This window comes from Panthera onca, chromosome A1 (genome assembly GCF_046562875.1).
Source record: "Panthera onca isolate mPanOnc1 chromosome A1, mPanOnc1 haplotype 2, whole genome shotgun sequence".
NCBI classification, from domain to species: domain Eukaryota; kingdom Metazoa; phylum Chordata; class Mammalia; order Carnivora; family Felidae; genus Panthera; species Panthera onca.
In genome coordinates this window covers 204876449-204902461 of record NC_138339.1, presented here as the reverse complement: position 1 = coordinate 204902461, position 26013 = coordinate 204876449, and the positions used below count along the sequence as shown (strand labels likewise).

General features: G+C 36.5%; 1 protein-coding gene across 5 annotated transcripts in view; it reads right to left on the bottom strand.

Annotated features, from left to right (window-relative positions):
• DIAPH3 (diaphanous related formin 3) overlaps positions 1-26013 on the bottom strand; it is a 516220-nt gene that overhangs the window by 217543 nt on the left and 272664 nt on the right. For all 5 annotated transcript variants that reach the window (XR_013550080.2, XM_078433000.2, XM_078433008.2 and 2 more), the window contains one exon: positions 13426-13555. Coding sequence is in view for 4 of the 5 variants with exons in the window: in XM_078433000.2 (XP_078289126.1) it covers positions 13426-13555 (130 nt within the window). In the remaining variant the exon portion in view is untranslated. The remainder of the gene's footprint in view (positions 1-13425; positions 13556-26013) is intronic.

Sequence of the window (26013 nt, the reverse complement as noted above, 5' to 3'; positions counted from 1 at the left end):
AAAGAAGCCTGTGAGCCTTTTCCAACTGTCTGTTAGCCAGCGGGTCAGCAACTATATTCTATCATTGTGATGTGGAGTTGTTCCTCACTGGCTCAACTTCCACATCAGTGAAAGGGGAAGAAGCCTATCTTCTATTTTTACTTCATGGGTATTTCATAAAAGATCAAATTGTATAACATATGATGAGGAATTTTTTTAAGAGAGTGAACTGTGCTGTGTTATTCTTAGAACTCAATAAGAAATGAAGAGCTTAAAGGCTAACATTAGTAATACTAGAATCAAAAAGTAAAGATACTCATCACCATCAGCGTCACCATTAGGCCAGAACAATGTTGTGAAAGTCAGGCTAAAAAGAAAAGTTGCTAATTTCAAGAATACAATATTCAGAGAGTTTGGGCATATTCAAACTTTTAATGCTGATGTCATAAAGAGCAAGTCAGCGGTCTTAAGAAATGTTTCTTGCAGCTTCTCTACAGATGGAAAGCCATTATTTATGCTTTATTAGCAGTCTCTGGTTACATTATTTGTACATTATGGCTAAGAGGACTTAAGTATAAGTGACCAACTTTCACTGGTTTTTAAATAAGGACCAAAGTACACTTGCAAGAGAAAAAGATGTGAGCAAATTCTGGGCTTAAAAAAAACAAACAACAACAACAAAAAAACCATAATGTCTGGGCCATCTGATGGGTAAAACTAAAGAATATGTAAGAATTTCTTTCGTGTCTTTCTTTTTCAGCAATTCTATTTCCACAGATAATTCCTTTACACATCCTCAAACATAATTTTAACCACACTGTTCATAAGTGTCAAGTTTTTTTGAGGTCAGTGACTATATTTTTATATTAGAAATCCCAGCTACAGTGGCGTTTAATTGTACACCCTCAAAAAAGTGTTAATTTACTGGTGTCTCTGTGTGTGACCCGTATATGAATTTTATCTTTCAACACTGTCACATTCCTTGACCAAGAAATTAATCTTATTTTTTTTTATTCCTTTCCATTATTTGGAAGTAAAAACAAAAAACGCAGCCATCATCAAACAGAGCGGACTAGATTATTTTAAGGGCAATTTCCACTTTTACATTTCACTCTATTAATATTCAATCAGATGGGATGTCTGAGTCACCTCAGATGTCATGTGCATCTGCCCCCAGGGCAACTGCCCATCTGTAATCTCCACACCCCAGTGGGTGGCAGAACCATGAATTCTGTTTCTTGTAGAGACCTGCTAGTCTTTACCCTTCCCTCTCCTGTAACCTCAGATCCAATCATGACCTCGCTGGCATTTTATTTAGCACATAGTATTTAACTTCTTGCTTGCTTGAGCACCATTCAAGTCTTCACTCTTCTCGGATCTCTGGTCTCCTTTTTTTCTTCAGTGCCTTTCCCACACTGTATGTAGGAGTTTCCAGACAAACACTAATGTAAAGATGTCCTTCCTCTGCTTAAAACCAGCCAGTAAACTGCTTTCATGACAACATCTGAGCTCCACCCACAACCTGGATTTCCTCTATTTCACGTTCCGCTACATTTTACTCTGAGAACAACATCCTGCTTCTAGTTTCCCTCCCCCATCCCTCTACATCCACCCTGTTAGGTACTGATGCTGAAAAGAACAGACTATTTGCCTTGTCACCTCAATCACTCCTACTCATACATAATAACAAGAGTCAAAAACTCTAGCTAGTCCCCTAGTGAGATGCCCTCCCCACCCATCATACCTGGTAATTATATTTATCCTTGCAATTACTACACTCCATTACTTTTATCTTTGTGTGTGCCGTCCTCTCCCAAATGACTAGGAATTCCTTGAGGGAAGATACCGTATTTTACTCGTCTTTGTATCTTCAGGTACATAATGTATTGCAGACACTCAAATATTTGCGGAAGGAATGGATTTTGGATTTAGCTTTAACCTCTTGAGGTTAATAGAGTAAACATCTAAAACCTTAAAATCCAACACACATATTGGTCTTCAAGTGCCTCGTCATTATGGTAATTATCCATTAGAGATGTTAACCATAAAAGTTAAGTCACAACTATAAATATTTAAGTTTAAAGGAATCATGAATATAAGCATTCTGCAATGCAATGGCCTCCATGATTTGCTAAGACTTCAAGTAAGAGTGTAGGAATTACATACATTTAAATAATCTTTGTAATTAAATAAAAATCCTCTGTGAATAACTCCTGGAGATGCTGGTTATTATTTCATAACAAGCTTACTAAGAAATGTCACATTCATTCTTACATCTCATGATACATTCTGGGGAAACTGATTTCTTTAAAGAACGCTTAAACAACTTATTAGCATAAAACAATTCAAACATTCAACCTAAATTAACCTTCCCTTGCTCACAAACACGGCTGTTTTATGAGGGCCACAAACCAGGGGTTAAAGCAATTCCAGGCTCCCAAACAAATAACGGTGTTTTTTAAAAACCGTACGAATATTTTATAAACGTGAGTTAAAATAAAAACCAAACAGTAACTTAAATGGGCAAGATGGACAAAAACCTCAGCAGCATTTTAAAAAGCTCAACATTCGGTAGGCCTGTAACAAAATCTAAGTTCTAGAATATCATTATGAAACCCATTATCATTTTGAAAAAGGCTAAAACTGAAGTAAGAGGACAGAGAAGTACAAACTCAACGTGAATCGCAGCTTGATTCATGATAGGCAAAGGTAAACCGAAAGAAGCAGTGGGAACCGACTGACCAGTCACCCTCCCCAAGCGCTGGCCTTCCACTGTGCAGCTCATCTTCTGCCTCATTGTTCTGATTGTGAATGGGACCCCTTATAATAAATTGCCCCAACTTGCATTCCTTAACTTACTATATTATATGCAATGAGAGTTTTGTGGTTATTATTATTCTTTTTCAACATCACACTGCAAGAAAACAGCCTATGTTTGTATGGAACCTGGAAAGAGGTAAGAGAGAAGAAAAGTCCTATTTGTAAGGATGAACGTAACCAATCAAAGAGCTCCCTTGGATCAGTTCGGCTGAATGGTCCTCCCCCCACACCCCTCCTTACTCTCCCTCCTCCTCCCCAACCCCCAACTCTGAGGGATAGGAGCAGCCTTGTCCTCTACAACCATGAAGAGAGTATTAAAGGTAAATCAGCTCTTTAGAAAACAGTATTAGTGAGACCAACCTATTTAATAGATCACTATTACCTATAAAAATTTGAAAATTCAAGAAAATTCACGATGTTCAAGAACATGGTAAATATTATACAAAAAAGGTCCATCATAGAGATGTTTGTAACAATATTCAAAGCATTCCCTCACGATAATGGTTTTGTGTGCCTGTGTATGGGAGGGGAGAGGCTACCACTTTTACTGTGTCCTCATGGCAAATATGAAGCATAGGTCGGATCATGTGTGAATTCTAAGACAAATTTTCACATATGACTAGGAGAGACCATGTAATCTCACACGTCCTGGACTGCTTATCTCTAGACTTGAAAAATTTCATTTTTCTCCCACACATCTATCTTCCACCCGAGCTCCAACTGCCTATTGAACATCTTTCCTTGATATTTAGTAGGCATCTTAAACTCACACTTTCAAATCGGAACTTGTCTTCCTCCTTGAATCCACTTCTACATCTCAGTATGTGATTGGTGTTGTGACTCCTCTTTCTGTCATACCCAACACACCCAACCTTGGACAAAGTCTTGTTGGTTCTACCTTCAAAGTCTGAATACTTCCCACCACAGTTGCTACCTCCTCCTTCTGGTCCCAGCCAACATGCTTTCTCCCCTGGATGATTATTACAGCATCTGAGTGGTTTCACTGCTCCTGCATTGTTCTGTATTTTTTCCCTGAGCACAGAAGCCAAAGCAAGCCTTTGAAAATACAAGTCAGATGCCACCCTGCTGCTCAAAACCTTTCTAATGGCTCCCTATCTCAGAGTAAAGTCAAAATCCATCTAATGATGAATCATGTCCTATAGAATCTGTTACTTTTCTGGCCTTACCTTCTTTTATGCCTTGCTTCCTCACACGTCCCTCACATTTTTTTTCACAAAGGCCACCTTCTCTATGGGGCCTTCTCTGACCACTCAACTTTAATTGTGGGAGAAACGAAACAAAACCCTACCCTGGAATTCTAGAACTAACCATCTAACAAAATATACATGGACTTCTTCATTTGGCACATGTTCTGGAAAATGGAAACTTCAAGAGAGCAGAGACTTCTTCTGTGCTCATGGCCCTATCCAGAATCCCAAACTGTGTCTGGACAGAAGAGGCACTCGATAAATGGCTCTTCAAATAATGAATGAATCAATCTTATTTAAGCCACTGCTTCATTTCTTCCCTCTCAAAATCAAGTCTGATCTTTTCCAACACAAGTGCTTAGCACACTGTCTGCTACACAGTGAGAATTCAACAAAATTTTTGGAAAGATTCCTTTCCTTCTAGGGTCAAAATATATCCACAACTATTAATGAGCACTAGTACTTTTTCCCTTTAAATATGTAGCTTGAGGGGCGGCACCTGGGTGGCACAGTCGGTTAAGTGTCCGACTCCAGATTTTTGGCTCCATACTGGGCGTGGAGCTTGCTGGAGATTCTCTCTCTCCTTCTGCCCTATCCCCCTGCTTGCTCGCTCTCTCTCTCAAAAAAAAAAATAAATAAATAAAATAAAATAAAAATTAGTTTGACAGACACCTGCTCAGAAACTGTCCTAACAGTGATAAACATATTCACATGAAAAAAGAGTCTCGTTGCTGATCAATTTTCAATCTATACTAGAAGATAACCTCTTCTGAGGGGAGAGGGGAAGGTTATCCAGAATACATTTTCTTTAGGTTTTTCTATGAATACAAATATCTTTTTCGATGTTTCTAGCAACTTCTATCATTTATCCTGCTACTTCATGTTTCATATGGAAATGGAAAACATTCCCAAGTAACTAATTCCTTAGTAATTCTGGGCCGGTAAATTTGTTTTTTAAACAACATGCAGACACCTCCAGAAAAAAGTAAGTCCAAGTCAAAGAGGTGCTGGACCCTAGCTATTTTTTACAGGCTTTTAATAGTAGAAGCCCTCTTTCAAAAGAAATCTTATTATCGAAGTTCAAAAGAGGAAATAAAAATAGTGACTCAGGCTGAGGCAGAAGAAGGAAAATAAAACTCATTTCCCAAATTCCATTTCTCTATGCTAGTATGTTCAACTAGCAAAATTGCATTGTGTTGTGCATGTATGATTTGTGCAGTTTCCCACATCTATATCATTCTTTAGGTTTTAGAAAAGTAAATAATATTTTAGAAAAGTAAATAATATTTTCAATAACATAAATCTATGCAATTATTAGCTTTGTATTCTAAAGCTTGCATAAGTTTCAGGCAAGACACAGTTGGGATCTGTTCAAATAATGATTCAGAATACATGTTAAAATTATGTAATTATATGACTCAGAGAGACATTTTTATCTGCATCATTAGTGATAGAATAGGCAGATGTGTGTCAACAAGAAATTATCATTGAAAAATAACAGCTAAAACTATAGCAGATATAGAGAATATTTATATTGTCCTTACATGATGCTATTCAAGCTTTGTAAGTATTTACACATGTTCACGTATAACCTCACAGCAAACCTCTGAATTAGGTACAAGTATTATCCCCATTTTATAGGTAAGAACACTGAGTCCCAGTGGGGATAAGTAACTCGTCCAAGGTTATAGCTCCAGGAATGGGCAGACGTGGGGTTTGAACACCAGGTGTCTAACCTCAGAGTCTGTGACTGTAACAAAAGCTTCTCCCATAATACAATGCCTCTATAATTTAATTGGGATCACATTTTTATTTTGCCTACTGAAATTTTTTATTGGAGTTATTGTAACTCTCACTATTTGTTAATAAAAATTCCTTATATTCAGAGGCATATTATAAATTTCAGTTTTAACTGCTGTAGTATTTGCATGTGATGATGAAAGGGAAGGGTATCTCACAAGCTCATCAACAACAGCCCTTAAACACCAAAACATTTCACAACATAATGACAAACTCTTTCCATATATATGTCTATCTGTGTAACTGCACTTCACCATTTTACGATACTCAGAGATGATGGTGCTGTATCAGGGCAGCTATGGGAGTGAGGACAAAGACGACTATAGGGAGTTGAATAGTATTCCTCCCACCCCCCAAATTCATGGCCATGTAGCACTTAAGCATGTGACTTATTTGGAAATAGGGTCTTTGCACAGGAAATCAGTTAAGGATCTCAAGATGAAATCACCCTGGATTTAGAGTGACCCTTAAATCAAATGACTGGGGTCTTTTTTTTTTTTTTAATGTTTATTTATATTTGGGAGAGAGAGAAAGAGAGAGCACAAGCAGGGGAGGACAAAGAGAGAGAGGGAAACAATCCAAAGCAGGCTCCTGGCTCTGAGCTGTCAGCTCAGAGCCTGATGCAGGGCTCGCACTCACGGACCGTGAGATCATGACCTGAGCCAAAGTCGGATGCTTAACCGACTGTGCCACCCAGGTGCCCCTACTGCTGTCTTTACAAAGAAAGGTGAGAGACACAGAGGAGAAGACAAGACGAAAATGGAAGCAAGCTTGCTGGCAGCCACCAGAAGTTAAGAGAGGCCTTAGAGGGCTCCTCGCTGAAAGCCTTCAGAAGGAATCAATAGTACCAACACCTTGATTTCAGACTTCTGTATTCCTGAATAGTGAAAGAATAAATGAATATATTTCTGCTGTTTAAAGGAACTTAATATGTGGTAACTGGTTTATGGCAGCCCTATGAAGCTAATACAACTATTATGTCAAGACTTTACAAGCTGCATATAGCCTGGTTTCTGGGGAGTGGTTGGCAATTTCACCTGCAGCATCTGAGCAACCCCAGGCCTCTTCACCCAGTTGGCTACATGTCAACCGTGTGAGCAGTGACATTCAGCAGATGGCCGGAAGTGAGTTTACTGCATCCACTGCTTAGGTTTCTTCATTGTGCACAGATTTGTTTTGTTAAGCTATCCTTCAACATGCTCTCATTCTGAAATTTTCTTTCATCCACCTTGTTTATAATTTTCCACTTCATGTTGCAAAACTGAGGTGCAGTAAATACTGCTTCGCCGTCAGCAGTCTGAGAGCTCTAAGACCTTGGTTGTCACTGTTGATCCTGTCTTGTTACTTGATGTCCTGTTACTTGATGTTAGATATGGCTCATAGGTGACACTGATAGAACTGTTCGAGTAGCTATTTCAAATCTGTAGCTGGCCAAAAATCTGCAAACACTGTAAACTGTTAGTTTCTTGAAAAGATTAATGCTGTATTGATGCCACTTTCAGTCTGCTAACCTCCAAAAAGATATAGAGGTCTTCCTGACGTGTTTTTCTTCTTCATCATCATCTATCAGCCCAAGCAGCAGCCGATTCAGGAAATGTTCTCAGCTCAGTATCTCAAAAAGCAATCTTGAGCTGGAAGTACAGTTCCTCCATGCCTCGTGTTCCTCAATGTCAGTCTAAAGAATCCTTAATCCTTCTAGGGACTTTGGCCATGGTCTCTCTGCATTCCATTATGCTGCTTTTCAAAATAGTTTATATTTGCACAGAGAAACAGTGCAATACAACCTTACACGCAAGTCTCCAGTTGAAACTTTTGATGCCAACTCTATACAGACAATCCCTGGAAATAAACTGGAACAATTTAAATAAAATGCTATTATTCATCAGACAACTTGGACCTTGTGGCCCTTTTCCCAGTAGACTGTGCTCACAGTATACTATGTATGTTTTTCGTAAATCCTGTATTTACCTTGTGAATGGCCCAGTTATATTTCATCCTACCTTTTTATGTTAAAAGTGTTAATCTGAATATAAAATTGCACAAATACTGCCCTTTTAGGACATATATGCAAACCTGTATGTGACTTACATTTTGAAAATAAATTTGTCTTTTATTATGTTTGGCTTGTAATGATATTAAAATTATTTTACAATTCCTAAGTATACTTATTAGATGGGTACAGATTGTCAAATTAGATCATGGAGACCTAGCTACATAGCAGTCATAAAGTAGCTTCCCAGATATAACTTGTCATTTTACCATCTATCTGCAGAGTCCTGCTACACAGGTAGGAGACCCCAAATGTTTTCACTATTTCTATAGGATGATGCAAAAAAAGGCACAACCATCCATCCACACTTCCCTTTCAGAAAAGGGTCAACAGAGAACTTAGAGTGTTACTAGCCTTTATTGGCTACTTGCTTATAATAAAATTACAACTACTCAAGTAGCAAAACAGGGGTAGGTGGTAAAGAAATATACACAGGGATACAGTGAGTAAAAACATTCTAATATACCAGTGTAAAACGCATTCTAAAATAAAATCTAGGAGATGCCATTGATCTAACCCTGAAATTAAATGTGAACATTCATGAATATATTTATTTAGATTGCCTCAATATTTCCTCATATATGTACTAATCTGTGTCATGTCTATTCAAAAAAGGAATTGAGGCATACTTGCAATTATGTAAAATCATGTGATAACTCATGGTTTGCACAAAAGGCTTTGATATCCCTAAATTGATTGCTAGTGAACATCTAACACAGCAGGTCTATGACTGTTTAAGTGATCTGATAAAGTAAAAAATCATTCTGTATAGGCTACTCTATTCTATAGCCAAAAACCCTCAGCAAGAAAAATGTCTTAAGTTATTCTATTAGTTTTCTAGGGCCACATCACAAATGCCACACACTGGGTGGCTTAAACAAAAGAAACTTATTTTCGTATAGTTCTTCAGCCCAAGACCAAGGTGTCAGTAATCTGTTTTTTTCTGAAGCCTCTCTTCTTGGCTTGCAGATAGATGGCTATCTTCCTGCTGTCTCCTCACATGGTCTTGGGTGCATGCGAATCCCCATTGTCTATCTGTCCAAATGTCCTCCTCTTATAAGGACACAAGTTAGATTGGATTAGGGCTGACCCTACGAGCCTCAATTTACTCATCACCTCTTTAAACCCACATTGAATCACATTTGGAGGTACTAAGGATTAGGGCTTCCACATATGGAGACAGAATTCAGTTCCTAGTAGAATATATTTTTGTGCTCCTTATCAACAATTCAATTAAAGCAATACCCTAACATGGCTGTCTTCTCTAAATTGTTTTATTATAAATGTCCCCCCCACCATGTTCTTTCAAATTATTTCAATGTATTGACAGAAATGCACACAAATGTGTATTTTCAGAAAACTCTAATATCCTACAATTGGTTTGTAATACCAACTGAATTATTTATCTCACAAAATTATGAGGTTGTAACCTATGACTTCCATGACAGAATGGTTCCAACAAACACAATGCTATTTATGTTATTAAGTCTGTCGCACAATGAATATTTTTATGTATTTACAGTACACATGTAATGTGTAAAATGTGATTGAATTCATAATTAATCCTGAATATTCAAAATATATACCAAACTAATAAATTTAATTGGCACTTTTAGAAGTCTATAGTACAAGGAGGTCAATGGGAGCCTTCGAAAATGCTTTCTACTTATTATAGCAGATGAATTTGAAATTCCAAACACTAGGCATTTCCAGGTGGCTGCCACCTGGAAATGAAGTGTTCTAAGTGTTCACAGTAGGTGAATAAAAGATAAACATTTGGTATTTAGTAAGCCATTTATCATAAAATGTTGGAAAGTCACAAGGCTTTGGAATTGGAGATGTATTTGATGAGACAAATATTTGGGTCAGGGCAAGGAGTTACTAGCTAAAAATCAAACAAACAGTCTTAAAAGCAGAGAAGTCAATAAAATGAAGAGGACAAAAATCAAATACAAGACATCAAAGAATGCTCCTGAAAGCTAAACACATGGAAATGGAAAAAAGTGAAAAACATTAGAAGTGGGCCATCATTAAATCCACTCTGACAATTCACTGAAGGCTGCCCTTTCTCTAGAAGCTAATTCCATCTCCAAAAGCTCCAGCAACAGTCTCCAGGCTGGACTCCTAGTTCTTAAATAAGGTCTAAGATTTTTCTGGAAAACGTATGTATTTATGCATAAGGAAAGAGTAGAGCACGCTGAAACTTAGGGGAGGCTCCCAGGAACGACCAGGAAAAAGCACCAGAGGGAAGGTGACATTTACTCTAAGTTACTCGATAAAGGAGAGAGCTAGGCAACATTGTAGGCCACAGCTGCCACTTTCCACAAATTTAACTTAAAATCCACCACACGGCTTTCAGTTGGCATGCTGAAGGCTGAAGAGAGGCAAGGTGAATGAGAAAAAGGAAATCAAAAGAAAAGGTACTAAAAGGGATTTTCTCAAGTAAATACCATTTGGGGAGAAGAAGTTAAGGCTGTAGGAATTAAGAGCCATATTTTATGCATAGCGGGGCTCAGTATTAGGCTTATAACAATGGCAATACTTAGAAGTTGCATCGAACAGGAGGTGGAAGTGAAGGGTACTGAGAATCCAAGAGGAACCCGTGGAACAGGAGCCGGGTGCCAATGAGGAAGCCTGGGTTCCACCAAGACACAGACGCTAAACCTTGGGCCAGCAGCAAGTGCACCGTTTCTGACACTGAGCAATCATACAACACAGGCTTATCAAATGAATAAGTGAGTTACAGACTGGACTTAGATGGCATTTCTAGAATTTAGACTACCTAGGGAAGAAGACAGATATATGGCAGAGGTATGAGAACCCTAAAAGAGACAGGGCTGAACAAGGTGACACTATAAACTTACCTTGGTTTTACCTTAAAACACTCCCCCAACCCACAGAGTTTTGGCATATTTTCTACTCATTAATAAAATACCATTCCAATTTAATAATGAAGCAGGTTATTGTGAAACAATCAATATAACCTTCACAGATTAGAGTCCATTAAACTTCAACTGTTTAGATAAGAGACAATGTATTCAGTCTTAAAAGTCCAGGAGGGGGAAAAAAAAAGAAATATTGCAATGGTATATAGAAATACAATAATAACCCAAAATATTTTCAGCGAAATACAACAGAAAAGCTGTAAGCCATTATCTCTTAGAAAAGAAGCAGCCCTAATGAAGTAGATTTTTGAAAATTGTCATACGGGTAAGCTCATTAGTTGCAATGAAAGATCCCCCTGCTGATCCACGAGGACTTAATGGCCAGGATTTGTTATGTCTCAAAAACAAAGGTACTTTTTAATTCATGTGATAGCTCACTGAGGAGACTTCAAATATGGAAACTTTTAAATGATGATATATAATATAAAATCACTGAAATTTTCCAAAGCAAATGTAGACTCATTTCATCCAAAACTCACGTTCATTCCTATAAATTCTCATTCATTAATAGAATAACCACACAAAGAAATCATGCTCAACAATCACCTATACTATATAATATCTACATCCATATCTATATCTGTATCTATATATATCTATCTCAGTGATGGTTTTTCTATTTCAAACATCAAGTTGGCTGCTCCCAGTGAAATGCATTCACACTGTCTGCTGACCTACACACATATGCACGCCTCCGCTCTAACAGATGGAAATGAGAAGCATGCAAGGCTCTAGAATGCCCCCACAGAAACACCAAAAAAGAAAACAAACAAAAGAATCTAATTACCAAGTTACAACTCTGTAAGCCCTTATCAAATTTAAATAGTTTTCAAAAGCAAAATATTAAAATATTTATAGAGAATTTCAAGTACAATCAAATGAGTCAAAATAGATAAATGCCATTTTAAAAACTTAATTTAGAGCAAAACTGGTAGAAAATAAACTCTGTCCTAAAAAGTACATCTGAAACAGAAGTATGTTCCAACTTACTGTTCAGTTTTAGAACCAGGAGGAAAGATGGAGAAGTGGTCAGACATGCAAACTGTTATTATCAGAACATGCTTGCATGGATTTAATTCTAGCCAAAGACCTAACGTTGATATAATGTATCAACTACTCAGCTTTCTTTTCTTCAGAAAAAGAACTTTCTCTATACTTCAAGGCATTATGCATAACATTTTCATCTATTTCTCTTTAACTTATCATGCTTACCATTCATCAAGAACATCCACTTTCAATTCTCTTTCAGCCTGTTTACTTACATTTTATTCCAAAATTTCAGAAATCTCATTTTAGAGAAATTACCTTCTTGAATTAATAAATCAACCACTTAGAGTTATTTTTAATATTTTTTTCCTCTGTGCCCTGTTGCCCTATCTCATTGTTTTATATGAGAAAATAATTTGATTATTTTCCCTTCTTAAATTCCATTTAAATGCATGCATATATACTTGGTCATTATCTTCTTACACCAAGGACATTCAAGGTAGCACAAAGGCAAAGTAAGTAATTTCAGTATTGTTATATTCACATGCAAGATCAAAAAATAAAGTGAAAAGTTTATTTTGGGTCTTAAAAATCCAGACTAATTATTTCTAACCCCCTCCCACCCTCAAAAAGCTTGCATGAGATAGATACTTTAAAGAAACCTACATCTCAGGAAACTATTTAAAGGGAGTAGAAAATGATAAAAGTGATTTTTGTTTGTTTGTTTGTTTAAGAAGAAGTATTACTAAAATATAGGGGAAAAACAAGTATCCTTAAGTTGACAAATTCCAATTTTAAGAAGGGAATAAACTGATTACAAAAATAGTCTGACGTTTCTAATGACCAGGACTCAACACAGTGAGAATAACGATATCCCATCACTTCAAATGAGTTGTCTTCCAAAAAAGGATGTACGTATAGGTATGTATTCATACAAATGTGTATTCATAAACTGGTTGTTGAAGCATGTAAAATGTTTTCCACAAAATCAATGATATATAAATAAAAACTAGATTCTTTAAGTGATCAAAAAATCGCATTCAAATCATATTATAACCAACTATTAATACCAGGTCCTATCCTCTCATGACCCTTTGCAACCTGATCTAAGTCCAGTAAGGACCAGAAGCAGGTTAGCTATCTGGGTATTACAAAGGACTGCATGGAATTGTCTCTGCTAGGACAAAGTATGCAGTCTGTCCCTTCAATGTGGATAGAGATAGATTTAGAACTTAGGCTAACTGGGGCCACTGATTACTGGGGCTTGGCCCAGACACACAATTGTCCCCAAGTGAATGACACTGAATCAAGGAAGCATCTTACCAGTAACAGTGGTGGCGGAGGGGAGTAGCAGCAGAGGGTGGGGCTGGTAGGAACTCATAAGGTATAAACTACAAAATAATGTATTTTTTAATTCAGGCCTCATTTTCTAATATAAAACCATTAAACTCATAGTTCCAATAATGATAACTCATAAAATAAATGTCTTATGACATTCTATTTTTAAAATGACATACTCAGTAGTAAATCACTGTGGCAAAGTAGCAAGTATATTCAAATAAAAGGCACTATGTTCGGTCTTTGCGTACTAACTGAAGACCCAAAGCAGTGAAATGTTTTCTATAAAATCACAAACCTTTACTAGCTTTGTCTAAATGTTCCAAATCATCCACAAAAGTCAGGATATCAGGGTACTTCTGTTCACACATTTCCACCAGAAAATGAAGTAGGGTTGTTTTCTGATCTGCGGACTTCGTGTCCTTTAGCTAAATTGGATGAGAGGGAGAAAAAAACAGTAAAAAATATTTTGATAATCTGCCTATTTATATTACATTAATACTACATTTTATAGGTAAAAGCTAAGTCAATTGTAAAATTAGTTAATTCTGTTTTTGAATTGCAAAGGTTTAAATACTTGAAAGCTACACTTTATGAATTGGTTTAAGTGACGTCATTAACGTTTGTTGGAAAGAAAGTATAAGTTTAATCTAATCTATTATGCAATTTATTATGCAGCAAATGTATGATAAATACTTAGGACAGCAGTGTAACCTGAAAGTCTATATAATAGTAGTACTTAAAACAACCCCAGGCGTTAGTTTCTTTGTTTTAATTTGGCACATATTTATGGAATGCCTACTAGATACTGCAGGAGTCGGAGATACAATAACAAATAAGACACAGAGTTCCTCAAGAAGCTGTTTACTGGGTGGGGGGGGGGGGGGGGGGGGAATACATACATACCTACACACACACACACACACACACACACATTTACCCTGGTGTGACAAAGAGTATACTAAGAATAATCACAAAGTATGCCTAAGAGGACAGGACATCTGAACTGAACACTGGTAGACAGGAAGTTGTATGGGATTAGGAAGGGAGGAAGAAAATTCAAAAGTGCAGTATCACAAGCAGATGGAACAGCATTTTAAAAAGGCCATAGATGAAGAGGAAAATGACACATTTGAGGAGTCTGAATGACTCCAAAATAAAAGTGTGTGTTGAGGAGGATGATAGCGTAGAAAGATATAAATCTGGGAAGATCAGAAAAGACCAGAAAACAGGAGGAAGTGTATGCCATGCAAAGGAAAGAAGATTTTGATCCTTAAGAATCGGGGGGGGGGGGGGGGGGAGAGGTACTTTTTAATTAATTAACTTATTTTTAATCTTTATTTAATTTTGAGAGCGAGCACAAGCACAAGAGGGGAGGGGCAGAGAGAAAAGAAGACTGAATCTGAAGCAGGCTCCAGGCTCCTAGCTGTCAGCACGGAGCCTCATGCAGGGCTCCAACCCACGAACCATGAGATCAATTTGGAACCTGAGCTGAATTTGGATGCTTAACCAACTGAGCCACCCAGGCACCCCAGAATTGGGAGTTTTTAAATTGGGTAAGAGATGACCAGACCTGCAGTTAGAAAGTTCCCTCTAGTGCAGTGTGGATGAAAGACGAAAAGCAAAGGTAAGAACAGAAGCAGGATGAAGAACTTTAAAATGCTGTAACAATAATTCGGTCAGGGAAAGAAGGCCTGAGCAGAGGCAGTGCCTTGGGGACGGAGATAACAGGATGGAGGGGGCATGGAAACCCAGGCAGTGCCATTAATTGGAATAAGTGGAAAGACAGACAAACAAATTTAGGTGGGGTGGGCAAAGAGAGACCAGTTTCAGTTTTGGCCAGGTTGAGTTTAAAGCTTTTAAGTGACATCCAAGTAAAAATGCCCAACAAGGATGTAGACTGATACAGGTGTAAAACAATGCTTCTCAACCTTTTTTTGTCGTTCATTATTGCTGGCTAAGGAGCATCTTTAGGCATTTTTTCTTAATTGCGTGCACTTACGAAATTTTTAAATCATCGGTATACTGTGTAACTGTTTAGGTACTGTATGTACATCTATGCTTTGCACATAAAAACAGCAAGATACTTTTGCTTCCAAAGAACCAATTTTCTCTCCCTCGAGGGTGGGTAAACTCTTAAGCATGTCTGGCTAGAACTCAGAGGAACAGACTGGACTAGGTCACCAGTTTGTGAGCCCTCAGCCCCCAAAGCTAAACAGTTGATCAAATGAATCCAAGCCAGTACACAGAATGAAAGGAAGCTGGACAGAGGCTTGAAGAGAAGACTAGAGTAGACAATTCTAATCTGAAATGGCCAAGGCATGCAACCAGAAGGGAGAAGTAATGATGCGAAAAACATAAAAAATAAATGGAAGCCAGCTCAGGTTTTGTGTAGTATCTGGGGATGGGGGTGTTGAGGGTGAATAGAAAGCAAATATGTCATGTGGTGGTGTTCCCTATAATTGAGTAATTATTCAGAGCAGATACATACGAAAGGGGGAAAATCATTTCTTTTGTACAAAGAGTTCATTTGGAGCTGGAAATTCTTGGTATACCTAGTTGTGGACAGCCCTGTTTCCCTGCTTCCTTTCCAACTTCAAATGGGGGTGGGTGTGTATGTAATTTTTTTAAAATTCTACATCACTAAATATCATATTATTATCAGACAAGTATCAAACAACTGTTAATATCTGATAGTGGAATTAGGAGAGATAAACTCTACCATCACAAATGTTAAAACACATTACTTATTAGTACAAAAATATCTTATTCCTGGAAATACAGAGCTACCCTCCCACACAACCTGAGTTTCATGATTACTCATGTGATAGATTTAAATGCTACACTGGCCTTTCAACATGCAAACCAAAAGTATGATTCCTTAAGTATGGCACCTTAAAAACTGACTGATAGGACACAATCCATTATTTGATACCTTTTTTTAAAGGAACATAAGCCACAACATCCATCTGAGTGTTTTAAAAAGCATACCTCAAAAAAGGACTTGACTAACTAGCTAGATTAATTGCCACTAACATGTGTGGATGACCTGGTAATGCTAAACAGTGCCTTTAACTAGTTACATGGTCACTGGTAAGTTACTAGAGTTCAGTTTTCACACAGATAAAATAAGAATATGGGACTGGACAGAAAAAAGAGACTCCAAATTCGTTTTCCACTCCAAAAATATTAAGTATACATTATAGCGGACTCAAGTGTTGATAGACATAGCAAAATCTAATTTTAAAAATACTAAAATAGGGGCGCCTGGGTGGCTCAGTCGGTTAAGCATCCGACTCTTGATTTTGATGCAGGTCATGACCTCATGGTTCCTAAGATTGAGCCTTCTGTTGGGCTCTATGCTGACACTGTGCAGAGCCTGCTTGGGATTCTCTCTCTTCTTCCGTCTCTGCCCTCCTCCCCCTTCGTTCTCTCTTTCTCTCTCAAAATAAATAAACTAAAAAAAAATACTAGAATAAAAATGAATTAACCTAGTTGTAATCTCAGTTCACAAGTTATTTTTGCATGCTAACGGCCGTTAGAATCTTTCAGTTTGTTTTCACATATACTGAGAATGCCAATCGGATTTATTAAATTACCTTTCAATCCGTAATTTCCTTCACACTATCATGGTTAATGGATAAGGCCAGAGTAAAAGTAGCAAAGTTTCATAAATAATTTTTCTCTTGTACAACCAAGACTTAGCATAAAAGCTGTATTTTGTTTTTGTTTTTTAAAACACCTTAATAATAAACTCTTCTCTCCCCCTCCCCCCTGGCAGCAATGACTGCCTTGGGAATAGCATCCCTTCTGTGAACTCTCAGCTCCCCACTGCTGCCGGTTACACCCCTCCCCTTCAACCATGTTCCTTTCCTGTGAAACTAGATACACGGCCTGTGTAGAATGTTGATTAGCACAAGCACCATCTACCTCTGTAATTTGCAAAGCCCTCAAAGAGCTTTCCAGTAAGTACTATGTATGATGCAACTAAATAGCCAGCCACTGCTAGGATTAAATGTATGAAGAAATCTCTGTGATCTAACAACAACCAATGAGATCAATCTCGATCTTTATTCATGAGCAATAAAAATTCAGAATTAGAATTCTGGAATATAGTTTATAGCATCTACCAGTTTAGTAAATGTTAAGTATACAAGTCAAACAAAAATTCAAGTTGTTCAGAGACCATCACAGAGCTAGACACTAATTTATGGGGCAGAGTGTTATTCTGGCTATATTACTGAAAACATCAACTGCTTAGCAGGTAGCGTATTGGCAACAGTCTAATATTCAAAAGTATGTCCACTGAATAGTAAATGGAAGCAAAATTCTCCCATCCTTTTAGAATCTGTATTTAACATTCGTAAGACCAAAACAATAAAATAAAATTTCTAAGTAAATAAATTTGAAATTAAACCTAATAAATGATAAGTTTAGACAAGAAACAAGGATGGCAACTGTTTGTTGATAACATATGGTGTCTCATTTACAAACTGCTATGTGGCTTTAAATTCCAGGGTGGAGAATCTTCATTCAGGTCCTAACATTCTCAGGAAAAAGTACACAAAGTTATTCTTCCTGCGTCAATTACTCTATCCCCTCCTCTACTTCTCCCCCATGTCACTTTATAAAAAAGGATAAAAAAGGGCACCTCCCAAAAGCATAAATGCACAAAATATTTATCAAAGTCTTTTTATGCACTTGCTCAATTTTTTTTTCACTTTTTGATAAACATGAACAAAAGGGGCACATTTTATTTCCACTAATTACTCCTATCATATATAATCAGCAACTGAACTAGAAGAATAAGGAAAGCTGGGGGATGGTGCTAATTTTGTTGGAGAGAAAGAACAGTTCACTTGAGCACACTTTGTAACGCTAACTCTTGGAAAGAAAATGAAGCTAAAATATTTGCTTTAAAAATTCATTTAGGTTTAAAAACTATGCTTTATTTAAATTTTAACAGACATTGCTTGACAGGCTTCCTTTTGTTTTATTGCCAAGAGATGTATCTTGCTGATGAGTAATCATCACTGTTAAGTAGAATTTCTTATTTGTATATTGTTTCTTTGAGGTACATTTAATGCAGCATGGATGTCAAATAAACACAAAGATGGATGGAGTTTCTTCAACTGCTCTGTTCATTTCAGACAAAATAACGTTAAAAGAAGATCCTGTAATAAATCATGGCCTACTTGTCACTCTGGAGTAGAATTCCTTTGTAGCTACAATGCAGTGTTTTGGAATATTTTTAAGCCATTCAGCACAAATTCGGATGACATGTAAAGAATATTCCATTGTTTTAACCACAAGAAAAATTCCTAAAATAAAAACTGAGTATCCTTTTGGTGATCCTCAGAATCCAAAGGTCCCACACTCTTTGACTAATGATACTTAAATCATAAGAGTATTGCCAAATCAGTAGCTCTACTTCCATTATTATGCTTCTATTATCTAAGTATGTATCAAAACGGCACTACTGCTCTGGATGTTGGAGACATTGCTGAACACCATAAAAATGACAAAATTACGAGAATCTGTAATTGCCCCAGGAACATTCTAGAAGACCCTAACTTGTGTATGGCAATTAATATGATTAATATTAGAAATAATATTAATGATCAGTTTTTATTATAAATAATAACAGCAATATTAATATTAATGCCATTAACACAAATACCACTGATATTATCATAGCAGTAGCTCTTATGTGACACTTACCCTGAGGCCAGAACTAGTCAAAAAGGATATAATTTAATGCTTAAAACACAAAACATCTTTAGGTGGAACTAGTATTATACACATTACTAAAGAGGAGAAAAAAGACTTGAGAGATGATGTAGCATACACCAGGTCATATAACTACTATCTGATAAGCCCAAGGTTTGAACCCATGTCTGTTTGAATCCTAAGTTCTTAACTACTACAAAATACAGTTCCTCTACAAAAATCTTTAGATTATCATGTGTCAAAATAAACAAATTTCTCAAAACCAGGTGGACAAAAATGGCAGGTAAGACAACAAAAGAACAGATGCAATTTAAAATACTGAAGCCCTACGACCTGCTAATTTTAGCCCGAAAAGCCTCTAAAAACAGACACCTGCTACCTTGAGGTCATTTCTAGTTCTGAGAGCATGCCATTCTTTCTAATGTTGTATCTATAAATTTAATAAAATGTCACCTAAATCTTATCACTGAAACAGCAAGTCTTTCAACATTGCTAATAGATTAGTGCTGACAAAATATTATTCGAATACGTTTAGATGAAAAGACAGCTGTTAAGTTTAACCTTTAACAGACTTGAACAAGTATACATATGAACATCACATTACATCTTAAATCCTATGCAGAATAAAGCGATTTGTGAACGTACGAAATAGGAACTCTAAATAGAAGTTAAAGGTATTCCCATGAAAATAGGTGTGTAAACACATACTATCAAAAAAAAAATATATCATATTTACTTAGATAAGAAGGGCAATGTGCCAGGAAAAATTCACTAGTGAAAACCACAATTATACAATGAATAATGTTTTTTGATATGTGTATAACTACCTTAAAAAAATAATCACCATGCTGATTAATTTTTTTGAAAAGATTGGTTATCTCCCTACAATGTAAATAAAAATCTTAATTTAAATAAAATAAGATGCTTAACATCATTTAGGTCACTGCCATAACTATTACTACCTATAATAAAACTTTCAAAATGATTTTAAAGTAGAGATCAAATGATATTAGGTAAAAAAATATATTAGACAAATTGTGATATTCATATATGAAAATAATTTCTATTCATTGTGTAGTTTTCATTTTAAAATGACGAGAGTTTAAATATTAAATAAGAAAATGCTTTATATAATGTGGATTTCTATAATTATAAGCTAGTTTCTTTCATACTCCCCCCCACTTTCCCTGAATTATGTTTTTAATTTATTTCTTTTGGATTTTAGCAACTACAAAAACTGCAGAGTTCAAAGAATTTTTGCACTGTAGTAAAAATTTTAGCTTATTACATTATCTACTGTATTGTTCGATGTTCTGTTTATTTATATAGCCTCCTTATCCACAAGACATTTAAAACAGCTCAGTATTCTTTAATTAATATAAATGGACCAAATACATAAATTGAATGTTCTACCTTTTATTTTTTAAATCCTAGATTTTATTTTTTTAAAGCAGTTTCAACTTTACAGAAAAAAAAAAAAAATGAGCAGAAAATACAGAGCTCCCATATACCCTCTCCTCCATCCAAATTTCCCTATTAGTAACATTTTACATGGGTGTGGTACCTTTGTCACAACTGATGACATTATTCTTAAGATCCGCTGCCTTCTACAGTTGTAGGGGGGTTGACAATGCAGATCATATATCTACCATTATACCATCATACAGAAGAGTTTCACCCACCCAATCCCCAAACTCCCCGTGCTCTTATTCAAATCTTCTGTGTTCTCTCTCCATCACAACCCCTGACAACCACTGATCTTTTTACCATTTCTATAATTTTCTCTCTTCCAAAGAGTCATACGTATATTTGGAATCATCCAGTATGTAGTCTTTTCAAATTGGCCTCTTTCACTTAATAACATGAATTTAAGCTTCCTCCAAATCTTCTCTTGGCTTGGGAGATCATTTATTTTTATCACTGAATACTATTCTATTGTATGGAGGCATCACAGTTTGTTTATCCATTCACCTACTGAAGGACATCTTAGTTATTTCCAAATATTGGCAATTACAAATAAAGCTGCTATAAACATTTGTGCACAGGTTTTCAACGCCTTTGAATAAGTAAGGCGTTAAAAGTAAGTAAGAGTGTGATCACTGAATTCTAAATTTATGTTTAACTTGGTTACTGCCCAACAGTCTTCCAACAGAGATGTACCATTTTGCATTCTCTTCCTGTTGTACTACATTTTTGCCAGGATTTGAACTTGCCAATGTTTCAGATTTTAGCCATTCTAATAGATGTGTACATTGTCTCATTGTTTCAGCTTGCAATTCTCTGCTGACTATGATGTTGCCTATCTGCTCATATATTTATTTGCCATTTGTAAATCTTCTTTGGTGATGTGTCCGGTCAGGTCTTTTGACCATTTCTTAATTGTTTTCTTGTTGAATTTCAAGAGTTATTTATATATTTTGGATAGAAGTCCTTTATTAGATATGCATTTTGCAAGGATTTTCTCCCTGTCTGTGGTGTGTCTTCTTTTTTATATATTTTTAAGTTTATTGATTTTGACGTTGGGAGGGAGGAAGAGAGTGAGGGGGAGGGAGGGAGGGAGGCAGAAAGAAAGAGAGAGAGGAAAACAGAAAATCCCAAGCAGTCTCCATGCTGCCAGCATGGACCCCGACATGGGGCTTCACCTCACGAACCACCGTGAGATTATGACCTGAACTGAAATCAAGAATCAGAGGTTTAACCGATTTAACCACGCAGGCACTCCTATCTTCTCTCTTAAAAGTGTTTTTGCAGAGTTTTCCATTTTGATGAAATCCAACTTCTCACTATTTTTCTTTCAAGGATCATGCTTTTGGTACCCTATCTAAAAAGTCATTGACAAAACTAAAGTCACCTGAATTTTCTCTTATCTTCTAAAAGTTGTACAGCTTTGCATTTTACATGTAGGGCTATGTCCATTTTGAATTAATGTTTATGAAAGGCCTGAGGTCTGTATGGAGATACAGTTTTTGTTGTTTTGTTTTCGGCATGTTTATGTGCAGTTGTTCCAGCACCATTTCTTCAAAAGACTGTTATTTCAGGACGCCTGGGTGGCTCGGTCGGTTAAGCATCTGACTTCGGCTCAGGTCATGAGCTCGCGGTTTGTGAGTTTGAGCCCCACATGGGGCTCTGTGCTCACAGTGTGGAGCCTAGAGCCCACTTTGCTTTCTGTGTCTCCTTTTCTCCCTGCTCTTCCCCTGATCATGCTCTGTCTTTCCTTCAAAAATAAACAAACATTCAAAGAAAATTAAAAAAAAAAAAAAAAAAAGGCTGTTATTTCTCCATTGATTGCCTTTGTTTCTTTGTCAAAGATTTGACTATATTTATGTAGAGTTATTTCCGGGCTCTCTATTCTGTCTCATTGATCTGTCCACTTTTTTTTTTTTTTAACCAATATAAGAATATTTTGATTATTGCAGCTTTGTAATTCCTGAAGTCGAGGAGTATCAGTCCTTCGACTCCGTTCCTCTTCAGTGTTGTGTTGGCTTTTCTGGGTCTTTTACATGCCCATATGGCCTTTAGATTCAGTTTGTCAATATTCACAAAATAGCTTGCTGGGATTTTGATTAGGATTGCATGGAATCTACAGATCAAGTTGGGAAGAAGAAATATCTAAATAATATTGAACATTCTTTTCCATTAACATGGAATATCTAATTCTTTATTAGCTCTTTCTTGATTTTTTTCATCAAAGTTTTATAGTTTTTCTCATAAGAATCTTGTACATATTTTAAGTACTACTCTTTTGTGTACTAACATAAATGATATTGTTTTTCCTTTCAAGTTCAGCTCTTCGTTGCTTGTTTTTGGAAAGTGATTAACTTTTTTATGTCAACTTCATATCCTGAAACTTTGCTATAATTACCTACCGGTTCCAGGAGGTATATATATATTTTTTCTTTTTTCTTTTTGGTTTTGGTCAATTTGGTAGGGCTTTCTACACAGGCAAACATTTCACCTATGAACAAAGACACTTTTATTTATTCCTTCTCAATCTATACAACTTCTATTTCGTTTTCTTGTCTTACTGCATTAGCTAAGACTTCCAATACAATGCTGAATAAGAAGGGTACCAGGGGAGTGGCTCAGTGGCTCAGTCAGTTAAGCGTCCAACTCTAGATTTTAGCTCAGGTCATGATTTCATGGTTCACAAGTTTGAGCCCCACAACAGGCTCCATACTGACAGTGTGGACTTTGCTTGAGATTCTCTCTCTCCCTCCCTCTCTGCCCCTCCCGCACTCACTCTAAGTAAATAAACAAACTTAAAAAAAAAAAAAAAGAATTTTGACCAGGGACATCCTTTTCTTTGCCCAATGTTAGAGGGAAAACATTTGGTTTCTTACCATTAAGTACAATGCTAGCTGTAGTTTTTGTAGATATTCTTCATCAACTTGAGGAAGTCCCCCTCTATATTTCTAGTTTCTTGAGTTTTTTACATGAATGCCTGTTGGATTTTATCAAATGCTTTTTCTGCATATATTAACATGATCAAATGATTTTTCTTCTTTGGCCTATGGATGTAATGGATTCTATTAACTGATTTTCAAATGTTTAACCAGTCTCCCGCACCTGTAATAAATCCCGCTTGGCTGTAGTATATATTTCTTTTTTACACATTATTGGTTTGGCTTATAACATTTTGCTAAGAATTTTTGCATCTGTTTTTATGAGAGATATTGGCCAATAACTTTCCTTTCTTGTAATGTCTTTGGTTTTAGTGTATACCCATTTTTATCATTGTACTCCCCACCTCTGCTACCTAAGAACAAATGTTCACAAATGCCATTGTCTAACTGTGGAGATAATAATCCTGCACATTTTGCCTCTATTCCAAAAATGCAAGAACAATGCAAACTGTTGACAAAGAGGAGGTAAACAATAAATTTCCTCGACTATCAGGAATGGAGCATCTTATTCAATTTTTGATTTTTCATTTTGAAAATGCACAAAAACAGGAGACTGGAGTAAAGCAGAGATGACTGGTAAGGTTCTTCTTGGGCGCTCCCTCTAAAGGATAGGAGGCCTGTCTATAAGCATGGTGTTAAGGCCGATTCTGAGACTATGTGTTTGGGGGAAAGGAGATTTCATAGATTAGCAATGCTTTTCATGAAAATGGTGAGATGATAGCACACAAGCAGTGTATCTGCTGATCATGAGTAAAGCCACTCTAATTCTAGTGAAAGAATATTTCTTTTTAAAAAAAAAATTTTTTTTAATGTTTATTTTTGAGACAGAGGGAGACAGAGCACGAGTGGGGGAGGGTCAGAGAGGGAGACACAGAATCCGAAACAGGCTCCAGGCTCTGAGCTGTCAGCACAGAGCCCGATGCAGGGCTTGAACCCATGACCCGTGAGATCATGACCTGAGCTGAAGTCAGATGCTTAACCGACTAAGCCATCTAGGCGCCTCAAAGAATATTTCTAATTTACAATGATTAATAGCAGTTGAAAAAAAAACTAAGATAATATGAATACAATTTATCAAAAACATTATTTAGTAAACCCAATTAAATATTTCTTGGAAAATGCTATTGATTAAATGTGTTACTGAATGAATCAAAGGGGTTAAAAATCCTAGATAGCTTCACGTTGCTTTGGAAGTCAACATTTCAGTGACTTAATTGGCTGGATGTAAAATAAGAATGGCATTTGTTATCTGCAAGTCTTTGGCCAAAAACTGCTTTACTTTCAAAGGGTGCCAAAATTCACTGGTGTGATTTTGCCAATCCGATAAAGAATAAAACCCTCTCTAAAATCCTTCTAAAACACAATGTAGATAGAACAGTGGATTTGTTTGGCAGAGGTCTTTCTTCAAAATAACTTCAGAGTGAATGAAAAGGTGATATAGGAGAAGCAAAATTTCACACAAAAAGCTTCACACTATGATCCGATCTGAGTGTAACAGGTGATAGGCAGAGTTATTTGTCTCCTGCTTTTTATATAATGACTGAAACTCTATCTGTACAAGGTAGAGCCCTGAAGAATAACTCAGGACACTGGCCATCAACTTTTTTCAGTTCTGTCGTGTGCCTGAGATTCACACTCCACCCACTCTTTTTCTTTACTATCAGAGTAGTGTTGAGCTCGGCATGAAAAAAAAAAAAAAAACAAACAACAAAAACAAAAAAAAGCAGTTTTTGGAAATATTTTCACCACTCATTCTTAAGTGAAGACGTAGACCTGTTTCTTTTTTGTTTTTGTTCTTGTATTGGTTGGGTTTTGCTTTTGTATGTTTGTTTCTTGGCTGGTTCCACACCACCAACCAGAGATTTTTCCATTCTGGGATAAAGTAGGGCAGAAGACAAAATGATTCTCAGCTCAGTTTGTGCATTAAAATCATCCAGGAGACCTCTAAGAAGCCACTAATCAAGATCCACATCCATACATGCTGAAGTAATTGATCCAATGTGGGGCTGACACATCAATATTTCTTAAAGGGTGCTCCTGGTTGAGAGTCAATGTCCTACAGGAAGAACTGTTCACAATTTCAAGAAATCACTCACTGGAGTTGGTGGAGGCATCAATCAAAAAGGAAATGAAATGGCTGGTTTTTGTTCTGTGTTGTTTTTCTCCTTCAAAGATCTTCCTCATCCCAGCTTTGGTTAGCTTTATTCTACTTGGGTTAGCCTGAGCTTATAAAAAGAATATACAGGATATCAGATACAAATTTCATGTACTTCAATGAACAAAAAAAAAAAGTCTTTTAAATGGAAAAAAAATCAAAATCAAGAGGAGACAAAAACCAATCTTGCCTGCTACTTCCCAACCCTTTACACCTAACTTCCGACTATCCTAAACTCCCGTTACTACATGTCCTTTGAGGACTTCACCTTTGAGGTGAACTCACTGTATGTTCTACTGCCAACAAGAGAGAAGTTTTCCTACAACGTGATAATATTGATCAATTTATAATGGAATCAGCAATTACTTGTTTCTGCAATTTCCCCCCCAAAATAGCTAACACTGACGAAAGTCAGTTATTACACTTTGTAAACTCTTCCAAAATTTATATCTACTATCCCAATACAATGTAATTACTTAGAACAAAGACCTATATTTTATAACTACATCATCCAGTTGTATTGATTGGGATAATTTGTAACTTGGAAATTACTTATCATTAGACATTAGGAAATATTAAACACATGCTATAGCCATAG